The sequence below is a fragment of the Corvus cornix genome, chromosome 4 (genome assembly GCF_000738735.6).
Source record: "Corvus cornix cornix isolate S_Up_H32 chromosome 4, ASM73873v5, whole genome shotgun sequence".
Lineage (NCBI taxonomy): Eukaryota > Metazoa > Chordata > Aves > Passeriformes > Corvidae > Corvus > Corvus cornix.
In genome coordinates this window covers 478356-491226 of record NC_046334.1, presented here as the reverse complement: position 1 = coordinate 491226, position 12871 = coordinate 478356, and the positions used below count along the sequence as shown (strand labels likewise).

At 43.1% G+C, this 12871-nt stretch overlaps 1 protein-coding gene and 1 long non-coding RNA gene across 5 annotated transcripts in view; one reads left to right on the top strand and one right to left on the bottom strand.

Moving 5' to 3' along the window:
* Nucleotides 1-8479, bottom strand: part of LOC120409878 — a 41807-nt gene extending 33328 nt beyond the window's left edge. The window contains exon 1 of the long non-coding RNA XR_005601728.1: nucleotides 1743-8479. This is a non-coding gene — a long non-coding RNA (uncharacterized LOC120409878). The remainder of the gene's footprint in view (nucleotides 1-1742) is intronic.
* Nucleotides 8480-12458: 3979 nt separating this feature from the next.
* Nucleotides 12459-12871, top strand: part of BMP2K (BMP2 inducible kinase) — a 50472-nt gene continuing 50059 nt past the window's right edge. For all 4 annotated transcript variants that reach the window (XM_039550779.1, XM_039550778.1, XM_039550780.1 and 1 more), the window contains exon 1: nucleotides 12459-12852. In XM_039550779.1, coding sequence (XP_039406713.1) covers nucleotides 12705-12852 — 148 coding nt within the window. In that variant the 5' untranslated portion in view covers nucleotides 12459-12704. The remainder of the gene's footprint in view (nucleotides 12853-12871) is intronic.

The window sequence follows — 12871 nt, the reverse complement described above, 5'->3', positions numbered from 1 at the left end:
ATGTGACTATGGAAAGGGTTGGGCCCTTACAGACACGTAAAGCACATTTCATTCCCCTTTGTTAAAGGAACTCCTTCTGTTTTAGTGACTTAGAGCTAATGTAACATTGGTGGAAACCTGAGCATTCTGTACTTCCTATATATGGAGAATGGGCATCTAATCTTTTTAACTTCAGTGTTTCCCTTATGGATGTCTGATATTTTCTTTGCCATTTGCACTGTGAAGAAAAACTGGTTTTGAAGATATTAAGAGTTCTTAAGTCTGCAAATAGTAGCAAGTCTCCATATATGTGTGTCTGTACAAAATTAAGGTCTGCAAATTGAAAACATGAATTTATATAAACACAAGCCTCACAGTAGCATAGAAGGCAAATAAAGCCTTATAATTCAAATGGGAAACAAACGAAGGAAATCTTTTCCAACTTAATCCATCTCTGCCCAATTGGTAGGCACTAACAAAGCTTTACTTTTCTTTTTGGAAGAGATGCCTGCTGGGGAATGAAGAAAACACTGTGTTGTGGGAAGGATGAACCAAGACAGCTGTTTAAATTGCTTACTGTATTATTAAGCGGTTCTTTGTATTTTTGTTTTATTGTTTCTGCCTTTTTATTCTGGAGTTGCTTAACATTGACTGGTGTATGAGGATACAAAAAATGGCTGGAATTATATTTGTGAACATGGCTTAATTCTCCACTTGAGCAGGCAGAAGAACAGAAGAAGTTTGAGATGTGCTGTCTGGTTTAATCATTGTAAGCCTGGCTGGGCAAAGGGAGCTTTGCTTGTTACTAGGATAGCAGTCAAGGAAACAAAAACCAGTCTAACAGAAGCGAGCTTGTGCGTTGATGCCAGCCGAGAGAGACACCAGGGACATCAATCTTCTTTGTTCAAAGAAGAAATGGTTCACAGGAGGTCAAGTAGTAATTTCTGTCTTAAAATAATGTTGCACATTTGCCTGCCTTATGCAGACTTGAAACCTTCTTTTAACTTTTCATCAATTAAAAGCAGACACTTAAGACAAGCTATTGTTGAGCTAAGTGATAAAGGTCATGGAGTTTCAGGATAAGAATGGCTTGAGCCCAACCTCCCCTGAAAAGCCAAAAAAAAAAAAAAAAAAAAAAAAAAAAAAAAAAAAAAGTGATTCATTACAGATATTTACTCTGGGAGTTGCAATGATCAACAGTGAAATTCCCACTGTGTCCTGCAACAATAAGATAATTATATATGCCACCCGGAGAGGGAAAGCCTAAGAAATGATAATGCCAAGTTGAATCTGCCACCTTAAGCCTGTTCTTTTGTGCATTAGTGAGTCTTTAATAACATGACATATTGTTTCTCCTCTAGAATATACTGGGCAATTTATTCTACACTCTTAGATATGCTGTGGGTTCTGTACTTCAAAGAACATCAAGCCGTTCTTTATCTACTTCACCAGTGACAGCCAAGTTTATATCCTGCTTTTAATGATGCTGCACATGCATTTTTTCAGAGACAAAAAGCACGTTTGGGGAAGAACTGCGGAGCACAGCTCAGCAGAAGATTCATGCTCACATCAGATGGGGCATTGTGGTGGTTGTTTATCAGGCTGGTACTCTTTGTAGTAGCATTTTTGTCTCCTCATAGGCTTTAGCTGAAGGATGCCAGCTAAAGACCATTTGCTGCTAACGCTATGTTAGATGCTGAGTTCTCCCCCTTCTGTCCCAGGGTCACAGGGAGGGTGGGACGGCCACGCACCATCAGACTCACCGGGATGGATGGGTGCAGCACGTGCTCTGGCATCTCGGTCATCACTGCAGTTCCATCTCCTCTGGTGACTCTCAGAATGCCCAGCTGAGCATTTGTGTATCGAGTATGTCGATACCTGCACATAAATGCGGTCATCAGAGCTGACAAGGCACACCAGAGGATAAGCTGAGCCCCAGAAAGGGTCTAAGCTGATGCAGAAGGATACACTTGCTCTCCTTTCTGTGCCCAGATGATGGTAAGGAATGCAAACCCCATCTTGGTGCTGCGGTAAAAGCCTGCGATGAAATTTGTGGGCAAACAGTGCAACCCCTCTAAGGTTCCTGTCACTGGTTAGCAGTGACAGTGTTTCTGACTCCCAAAACCACATTTACGGGCTTGTTTGCCACCCAGTTGTGCAACTTAACCTTATTTCAGATGAGCAATGATTTCACTTGATAACAACGTAGCTGTGAACCCCAGACACAGTTGCAGAGAAACAGAAGAAAATATGTGCTGCACTTAACTGTCTTCCATCATTTTCCAGCATGCAGGGTTTCAGTGTCTGCTGCTACTAACTTCTGCCCTAAATACGCACACCTGTTCCCGCAGATATGGAAATATTAAAGTTCATGACTTGTTCTTCCCTTTCTCAAAGAGCTGAGTTGGTATCATTGCACACAGGGCAAGTTAGCTCCTCAGACCAAATTTTGTACTATACAAGAGTTACACAGCACTAAAAGAAATAATTTATTTCCTCTCCTCTAGAAGAAGAGGCAACTTGCAAATCTCTGTACCAATATGTAAAATGTACAGAACAACGCACATTAGTCATTTAGGCTTCGTAAATGGGTTCTGCAAGAATAAAGGCCTGGATCCCATTTTGTAGACTACTCAGAAATCATAGCATGAAGCTGTGACTTTAGCCACACAGTTGTTAAATTAAGTGCATCATAATGTGGTAGACATTTTCTGGTAGACAGAGGTGCCTTCTGTAGCAGGCCTATGCTAAGATAATCTAGGCTCTGTATTCTTCCATGCCTTAAAGCATTCTGTGTGCAAGGCAGTGTGTTCACAAATGCAAGCAGAATCTTCTCAGAAGCAGTTAAGGCTGGCAGAAGCCCATCTCGAGATTTTGGTACTTTATCTAAGGAATTATGTATTCCCAGCTGAATAAACATGAGAGGAAGAGATATTTAAGCATAGATGCTACTGTCAGTAAGCACCCCTTGGTGATGGAAACAAGCAGGAGGAAATGTAGGAAGGTTCTGCTTTCTTAGGTCACAGCCAGTGTTTTTCATTTCCAGATAACTCCAGAGTTATCCACACAAAAGTGTCTGGCTTTATAATGACAGTGAGGCTTGAAAACGCTTTTGGAAATGACACTTACTGAATCAATGAATTCAAATTGAATGAAGCACAACTGAGACAATTTTTCTAAATTTTCAAACTGTATCAAACATGAGAAAGCTAAGAAAACAATAGCATTACTTCCCCCAACAGAAGACAACAGGTTTTGCTTTTAAATAAATGGACTGGGTTTCTTTTAAAAAAATGTTTACATCTTAATACTGCTTAAAAATTCTAGCACACACAGATATGTGCTCTGGAGACAGAGGAGCTGTTTAGGTAAACCACAGTATTTACATAACGATATCAAAATATATCGCTGCGTGAAGTATAATTTGGTAACTGACACTGACTCATCCAGGCTTTGGACATGCACCACACCAGATGCTAAAAAGGAAAAAGTAAACAATAGATATCAAAATAATGAAAACACTTTTTCTATCACCTGGAATGAAGCACTAAATTTAATACTGCACTTTAATGACTGAATAATTAATGAAGCTGCTTGAGGGAATGGTGAGTCTTCTTGTTATCCAAGTAGATGTCTCTTTTGCATCTAGCTGAGCTATTAAGCTCCATGACCTTAGTGGCAAAGGGTTCTACAGGTTAGTCCAGTATTACATACATAGATAAAATTGTTCCTATGTATATTTATGTCTATCTGCTGTTGCATAGTTATATTTTTTTCCCAGAGGCAGTTTAAATTGTTTGCTTTTGGGCTTAATTAGCCATATTTTTTTTCTTTTTTTGATACAAATACAGAGCACACGAAATAAGTAATTCTATCTTATTCATGTTTTATATACCAATACCAGGGTCATGGCCTTATCAACATTGTCCAGTCCAGTCTTTACCAGATTTCCTCCTCTAGCCTTTTAGTGGAGTTTCATATAGTAGTGCTAACAGATAGTAACTTAGCAGATAAGGCTGCCTTAGGTCTGAAAGTGGCACTTGGCTGATTTATTTTCTAAACAGTTGAGTCTGATACAGGAGAGGATAGCAACAAATAAACATGAGTGCCCTGCTACCCTCCAGGGATACCCACAGCACACAGGGAGCAGGGAGAAATGATCTCTTTGATCACAGATGAAGTACTTGAGCAACAGTTTGAATAAAGACTCTGCCTTGATTGATTTAATTAGACCAGTTTAGAAACTGCTTAAGCAGTGTGCACACTGCAGTGATTTAATTAAACTCACGTCTGAACTGGTCCTGCTATGCTGGAGTGAACTTGAGCCCCCAGAATTTAATCACTACAGGCAGTGGCAAAGGTTTGCGATATCAGCTGATGCGTGCTGCGTTTTCGTCACTGCTTTATCTTACTGCCAAACCTGGACTTAGCACGGTGCACAGCTGGGCTGTCCCTAAAATCTTGCCCTTACTCTACCAAATCTCGAGCAATTTTCTCCTCACCCCCTGTCCATGCTGATGCCTCTCTGGTGGTGCACATGGATTGGGAGGTCTGCAGGAATCGCTCATGAACGATGAATCCCTCACCCTGAACAGCCAGGCCTGCTGGATGCAGTCTCAAGTGCTCCTGCCTTTTTGGTTCTTTCTGCCCTTGTTAGCAACAACCACATTTACCTGGGCAGTGCTCAGGTTTTGTTCATGGCTCATTGGATTGCTTCTTCTCTCAAGGACACTGCAAGTCTGAATTCATCACCCTTCACAAAGACTGTAAGCATTACTATTACTTGTGACAGATCTGTTTAAACAGCAGTGACCACGTGTAGGCATTTTCTAGAGACTAATCAAAGGCTAGAAGGAAGTGATAGGCCAGGATCCTGTAGAGAAATTGTTATTGCAATTGCAAACTGAGAAAAAAAACAGGAAAAAATGCAGAAAGGATCTTTTTAAAACTGATTACACAATTTTATAGGCATTGGAAAGCCAGTGCATGCTCTGAGAAAAAATGTATGTCTTGAAGGCTTGTCAGATTGTTTCAATCATCTTTCAACTTTCCAGCCAATTTAAAAAGTGAACCTGGAAAACATTTTACACTCTTGCTGGGTTTAGCTCACAGTCCCTTTTTCCAAATATATCCTGTCACAAATCTTGATTTATGGCCCTATACACGTCCTTCTGCCACACAAGTAGTTTTTTCTTTTACTGTTAAATCTAGTTTTCATGTGTTTTGTAAGCTAAGCTATACTACTTTATTGACTTTGCAACAAACTTGAAATGATGTCCTCAGTAAAGTCCACATTATAGCAGCTTGAAGGCCCACTCCAATCAAGCACAGATGAACAGGAGAGTAAAAGAAAGCAGCCAGCACATTGTGGGCTGGAACCATTGATTCCAAAGTTCTTAACATCTCTGTTACAGGTCACATCAAGTTCCACTGAGTCAGTTTCCTTGTCATGAATGCATATGTATAAATACTGAGTTCAGATGAATCTACTCAGCTCCACTATGTGTACCTACAATTGAACTTCAACCTCTGAATACTTATCTATTTAGCCTTTAAAAAGAATCAATAGAACATTGAAAAATTTAGAGCTTCCACCACCTTTTTGCTAGGGATACTGCATTTAATGAGTTTTCTTCTATTGATTCCTTACACTCTAATTACAGGAAAGGTTTTCTCATCACCTAGTTTAAATTTTCTCTCCTGCAGATTAAGACAAATTATTCCTGTCTTCCTAGTAGTAAATATGGAGAAACAACAACCAGCTTCTCATACATAAACAGCCCTTACGTCAAAGGAAATTAACAGACATCCAACATAGTTCTTCCCCTAAAAATCATCTCTCTTATCCGGGACAGAAAATTATTCCCATCTCACCTATGCCATTTAATATGCACTTGGGCAGCAGAGCATGGAATGACAGTCACCAGGGTATGCAATAGCCTTGCCTCCATTGTTCGCATTGTGGAACAATGGACGGCTGTTGCAGGAAAGGCTACTGCAAAATCATGAACAATTATTACAGTACTTCTGTATCCACTTAGATCTGGCAGAAATTTGCAGCAATTCTCTTTTCTCCATCTTTCCCACCAATTCTGTTGTGCCATGTAACTTCCAATGACACTAGACAAAATTCTTCCCTTTCCTTAGGCTGGATGCAAATGCCATTGTCTGAACAACTCGCAGAAGTCTTAATGATTTCTTTAACCAAACAAAAATTAAGAGTTCATACCTCCATAGTACTTCAAATGTACTCTCAGCTGACAACTTGTGAATGGAAATAACCTGTCTGCAAAATTAAACAATTTATAAGCAATTTATAACTGTATTTATAAGTGGGCTTTTAAAGGTAGGAGTCAGCCAGCAATGACATCTGTAGTCAGTGTGGTTTAATGAGCAGCAGCACACGAAGTGTTCACCTGTGACCCAAAACACATTCTTTCTTTCCAGGCTCTTGGTTCCAGAGAGCTTTTTCCCCTCTCTGGAAGCTTGTAAGACTATATCAAGAACTACGTATTTTTAGGATATGGACTAATGACCAGGGATATTACTGCAGTTCTCTAGGACTCACAAAATACACGGAGGGGGGAAAAAGGCCATTGCTCATTTTATAAAACAATTCACCACAGTAAAATCCACTTCTGCAAATAGGGTAAAATAAAAAGATTAGAAATAAAATTTTTCTTGAACCTCAGTGCCTGTGGCTCTTCCAAGACTTCACTGCTACAAGTAATTTTGGGATGCATCAATGCCTCTGGGGGTTTTCGGTGACACTTGTATACTTTTTATGAAGTAATGCATTTAGTTCTCAAAAGTACTTAAACAAAGGATGCCACAGTCTAATCTGTATGCTGCTGGAATTAGGATACTATTCAGGCTGATCACTTGCGCCTGACCTTCACCTTTTGTCCTTTTTATCTCAAAAGCAGCTGTAGAAGCAGCAAACGGTATTAGTGTTGGAATTTGGGCATTTTAGTTTTCTTGTAACAAAGTTTAGCTTTCAGGGAGGAAACACCCTGCCACCAGCCAGATCCCTGTGTGCTGTCAGCAGGCCCTTCATAAAGCGCCTACCGCTATTAGGAATTGCTGAGAAAGGCCACGTCACATGTGTAACTTTTTCAAGGAAGAGAACCACTTTGCAAGAGTTACTCATTAAGTAAGTTGGGATGGCAGCCTTCCTTAAAAAGGCTGCACAGAGCACACTGCATATCTATAAAATAAACTCCTCAGACGTTTTTAGGACTGCAAAAGTAAGTAGTTGCAGCAAGGCAGAGATCAGGCCTTGCTTCTAAGAAAGAATGAAAGCAACTAGACTGCTGGTGAGCTGGGAATGACCAGGAACCTGGACAATGGAAGGCAGGGAAGAGCTCAACTGCAAGAGGCCAAATACAGGGATCTCAGAACGCTCTTACAGAGAGAGCAGGAACATGTTACCCTATCAAATGAAGTCAGAGACCTGGTCATCAGCACAAACACAGGAGACCGTTCTGTTCCAGAAAGGAAACAGACTATTATTAATGTAAAGCAATTTACCAGGTCAGATGCAAACAATTCTGAGCCCGTAACAAGCTCTTTCCAACTACTTTCCCTTGGATTTCTACCAAGCACATGTGCCTTTATAAGCACATGTGCCTTTATGTTTTCCTCACGTTGCCTTGCTGTGTTGAACTGGCCAAGGGTTGTCATCTCAACAAGGAATTTATATTTTGTTTGGTCCCAACGCTGGCTGCAGTACAAATGACCGAATCTCATGTTGCACTAAAAGACTCTTGACCTCAGGATCAATGAGAGCTGCGCTGGGTGTCACCAAAGCTGATGTCAGCTATTTGCACCTTGAATTTTCACTAGCTGGCTCCTCAGTTTGTTTCCATTTTGAAGTTGGAAATCAGCAACTTAGTTGCTTTCCACGGCTCCATTTGTTTCCTTCCTGATTAGAAGAGATGATAGAAACTGAAAAGGATGAAAATTTGGCTGTGTTCACAAGGTCACCACAGAGCCTCCAGGGCTGCTCAGACCTTCCGAACCGGAGCAGCCTTCACAGGATGCACTTGCTTTCTGGCTGATTTGTGCCACCCCTCTGCTCCAAGTGATTCCAGTTTTTTACTTTGTTTTTTATTCCCCCCACGTCAACATATTTTCCATGCCAAGATGTTTCACAACATACCAAACTCTTTCTGCAATTTTGTATATATAATTAAGCAAAGCAAAAGCGCCTTTCATTACTACTCCTGCCTTTGAGATGTGGAGCTGGGATATGACTTCATCCTAGAAAAAATGCAAACCCGAACCCAAACCAGTTGTCTCCTGGGGTTTTCTTAGCTTTTAGCTCATCATAAACATTTTGTGTGGTTTCAGTAATCGTGCCTAAACCAGACCGCATCAGGGTCAGCAGTCCAAAACTAAGACACAGGATTTACTGAGATAGAAAGATTGTGCAGCCACTTAAATGTGTAAAATGATGTTTCTCACGGCTGTCAGGGGACCAGAAGCAAAACAGGCAACAATGAAGTGATAAGAGGGGAAAATGAAGTACAAGAGCTTATTGGGCAAACCCACTCTCTGACAGTGCTTTGTTCACACCGACTGAATTATTACAAAATAGAAAATAACCCACATACTCAGTTAAGACAAAAAAATCAATTTAGTGCAGTAATTGCTGAACACTTGAGAGCCTCTATTACCAATTTCTTTCAAAGTTCTAATACAAAAAGAACATATTTCTATGAAGTTAGAATTTATTTTGTTTCTAACACTCAGTTTGAGTAACTGGAATGAAAACAGTTTATTCAGAAGCAGCAAGAAACACTTCCAAAACAACACCCACATAACGGAAGTTTTCTACTTCTCTTTTGCCTTAATACATACTTTCTGTAAGGGACTTTAAACATTTTTGCAGGAAGTTGCTTTATCCTCATGGGATTGATTTAAAACCAATTTATGTATTGTACAGAGGAAAGAGTTATGAGTAGGGAGAGATGTGAGGAAAGAAATGCTTGATGAACGGTAATCAAGGTGCCGGCATTTGAACTATTCAGCAGTTTAAAGACGATTAAACCATCACGTTTCACACTCCAAGTGCACATGAAATATCTGGTGTTTCATGTCCAAGCAGTGTTCTCAGCTAGAGCTTTCCTCCGTAACTCTTTAAAGGTTTTACAGCGGTGTAGCTAAACACTGCACTGATTTTATAGATGAGAACGTTCTTCATACATGGAGGTGAGTCAGTCTACTCAAAGCTCTCCTACTCTGCTCCCAGGGGCAGGACACCTGTCTGAGTTCTGAGGTGAGGCAGGTGCTCAAGGCTGCCTGTGGGCCAGGAGTCAGGCGGAACCCAGATTTCCAGTGCTCAGAAATAAAGTCATGGATAAACTCTCTGACACCAGCAGCGGCTCTCACAGTCTGGACATGGAGAACAACACAGTTACTGCTGTATTAAAAACCCCTCTAGACATGCTCTTGTGACACTAGCTGGGACAGAACCTTCAAGATGTGTGCTATGTGCTGAACAGAGCCAGGAAGTGGATCATTTATATGCCATATAGATCTGCCATTACACAACTATTTGAGAAGCAGGAACATATCCGCATTTTAGACCCCAAGCAATAAAAGGAAGAAGCAAAATGTTCCAATATTGTGATGGAGACATACACAGCAGGTGACTGAAGACTTTGTTTTCATGCAGTGAAAGTTCAGTGTTGGCTCCACTATCATATTGTTGGGGTTTGGTTTTTTGTTTTTCTTTTTTTTTTTTTTTTAATGAAAGCTGAGTATCTCCTATGATTTCATGATTCATCAAGTTGAAGGTTTAAGAAAAAAAATATTACATAGGCCATCATCCCCACCCCGAACGATCACTGATATTCTGGCCTCGGTGCAGCCTCTGCATTATGATTCCCCATTTTCTCCACCTTTGTAGCTGATCTCTCCTCACTTCAGGATTTGTATTTCTGATTTTCTTTTCTTTGTCACCAGATTTTTCTTCAGACCATCTACTGTTTTACAACAATCAGAAAATAACTGCTTGTGAGTATTTCAAGGTATTAAAATTTGTTTTGTTTTTTAAGTAGTGCAAACACCTTTCTGATCCGTTTGTCACACTGCCAAGCATGTGTTGCATTAAATAGGTGAGGTTTGCTGCACACTTTGCAGCTGCAGGAGACCAAAGCATCCCTGCTCCGCCTGAACCAAAGGAAAGCAAGGTTTACTTTGGGTTTCACACCTTCAGTGAAAGACAGCTCACAACTCTTCCTTTCTGGAAATTAATATAGCTTCCAGAAATGTCAAAATGTTGTTCTGCCCAGGGGAGGATTTGAATCAAAGAGAGGGGGCTTATTCACATACTTAAAGTTAGCACTCAGTTACCTGCTTGGAGGGTCAGGCCTGTGTTTTTAAGTGAGTTGTCAAAATCCTCTCTATTATCAAACTTCCTTGACCTACACTTAAATAAAAGGGACTCCTTAACATGAAGACATGCTGGCATCTCACAAGAAAAGGCTATTTGGTGCTGAGACTGAGGTGAAATGTGCTGTGGAACACTGTAAGGGAGCAGTGGCATGGCTCCTGGAGATTCCTGACAGGAGACCAGCCAGCCCTGCAGCCACTACATGCTCACAAGTGCAGCTCAGTGTGCACCACGGACACACGTATTTTCCAGCTATGCCCAGCAGCTGACCTCTGTGCTCTGCAGGATGCCAAGACAGAGATTAGCAGCGTTAATCCCAGTGTAACAAGAGGGCTTATTTTGTCTGGCCTATAAATAACTCCAGCGATAATTCAACCTCTTACTTTAAAAAGAACAAGAACACGTGGGTGGGGATGGGGACCCCAAAGCCAAAAACACCTTACCAGGTAGCCTAAAAGCCAGTCATACTCTCAAAGTCACAGTGGCTTTTAGCAAACACATTATTTTTACTGAGGACCAGCAAAATCATAGCAGTCAGTGGCACTAAACATACATGCTCTTAACCTAGCTGCATTTTTTCTCAAAGATATCACTAAATATCTAAGAGGCATAGGCATATCTCACTGTAGGAATGCCCTCATTAACACAACGCTGCTGCTCGTGTCGTCCCTCTCACAGAACTCTGTTCCTTTCATCTGCACTGAAAATACCTTTCTTTCCCAAGGAAAACTGCAAATTAATCTCTGTATGCTGTTGAAAAACTGATGTGCTGTTACTGAAAGGATAGCAGCGACTTCAGAAAGAGGACTGCTCATGCAAACAGCTTATCAGTGCTTTGCATATGTGACAGGTTGTCCCTTCAATACAGAAACATTATCATTTTCTCACCGACTAAGAGTGCGGCAATATGATTAAGTTGAAACTAATTTAGTTACTGAAACATCATCCCAAAGATTTGCACTTTGGACCTCTCCAAAGTTTTTACTGAACCAATGGGTGTAAGCGATATCCATCCAAAACCTACGTGTTCAGTGGGAAAGGCTGTGTTGTTAAACTACCACCGTCAATGCCAAAAATCCAGCTTTGATCATTCTGATGAGTGACTGATACAAGCTGATAGAACTTACCAGTTTTGGTCTTATTGTACGTTTTCATTTGGTAAGGAGAAAAAACAACACACAAGTACCACATTTCTTATTTGCATGGGGGGACTCCCAAGGTGTGAAACCAGCCTGTGTTCGCAAATTCCCTGATTTGTTTTGTCAATGTCTATAGGGAAACTGTACCTGGTCAGTACACTTCAACAGTGGGGAAATGTACATTTTAAATTTCATTGCTGATGGTCTCCTGTCCAGATCCATCCTTTTACCCCTTCTTTTCAGTCAGTTACCTTCAAACCTCGGCATAAAGTGTACGTGGAGACACACCACTGAAATTCATACTTGTCATCAACGCTTTTCACACATACTTTCCAGAAGAATAGATTTTTAGGTTAGGTTTGTGAGGGACCTCTGGAGATCATCCAGTCCAACCCCCCTGCCAAGGCACGGTCACCTCGAGCAGGTGACACAGGAAGCATCCAGGTGAGTTTGGAATGCCTCGAGAGAAGGAGACTCCACCATCACCCTGGCGTTTCCTTTCTGGAAGCACTCCACAGACCCAAGAGGCTCCATAGCCCTCGGCGCGCAGAGCCATTTTTACCACCGCGATCATTACCACACCGTCTCCACACCGCATTGCTCCCCGCAGACTCCTTTCCGAGGGCCCCTCTCGCTCCGGGCTAGGTCGGTGAAGCACGATCGGCGCCGTGAGGGCGGCGATAAGCCAGGCTGGGGGGCGGGCTGCGGTGTGTGTGTCCCGCCGGGCGCCTCCCCCTCAGCGCCTCCCGCCATTTCCCCTCAGGGCGCGCGCGGCGCCCCAAGCGCGGGAAACCACGGGGGGGCCCCGTGAGGGAGGGGCGGGGGGGCGGTCTCGCGCCGCGCCTCGCTCCCGCGGCACGTGCCGGGCCGGCCGCACTTCCGGCCGGGCGGGAGCCTCTGCGAAGGGCGGGGCCGCGCTTGCGCCGTGAGGCCGCGCGCCGGCGGGGCGGCTGCTCCCGGCACAGCGCGCGGCGTCCCCTCAGCCGCCCCGGCCGCCGGGGGCTGCGGCTGCTGCGTCCTCCTCCTCCTCCTCCTCCTCCTTCTCCTTCTTCCTCCTCCTCCTCCCCTTCAGGAGCCGGCAGCGGGCGACGAGAAGCGGTTGCTGCGGCCGGCATGTGAAGCGGGGCACTCCCTCGCCGCCGCTTGCCTCCGGTTCCTCCCCGGTTCTTCCTGGGGCTCCGCTCGCCATGAAGAAGTTTTCTCGCATGCCCAAGTCCGAGGGGAGCGGCGGCGGCGGCGGGACGGCGTGCGGTGGCTCCGGGAGCGGCGTGGCCCTGGGCAGGGCGCTGGCGGTGGGGCGGTACCAGGTGACCCCCGAGGAGCCGCTGGCCGAAGGTAAGAACGGGCCGGGGGC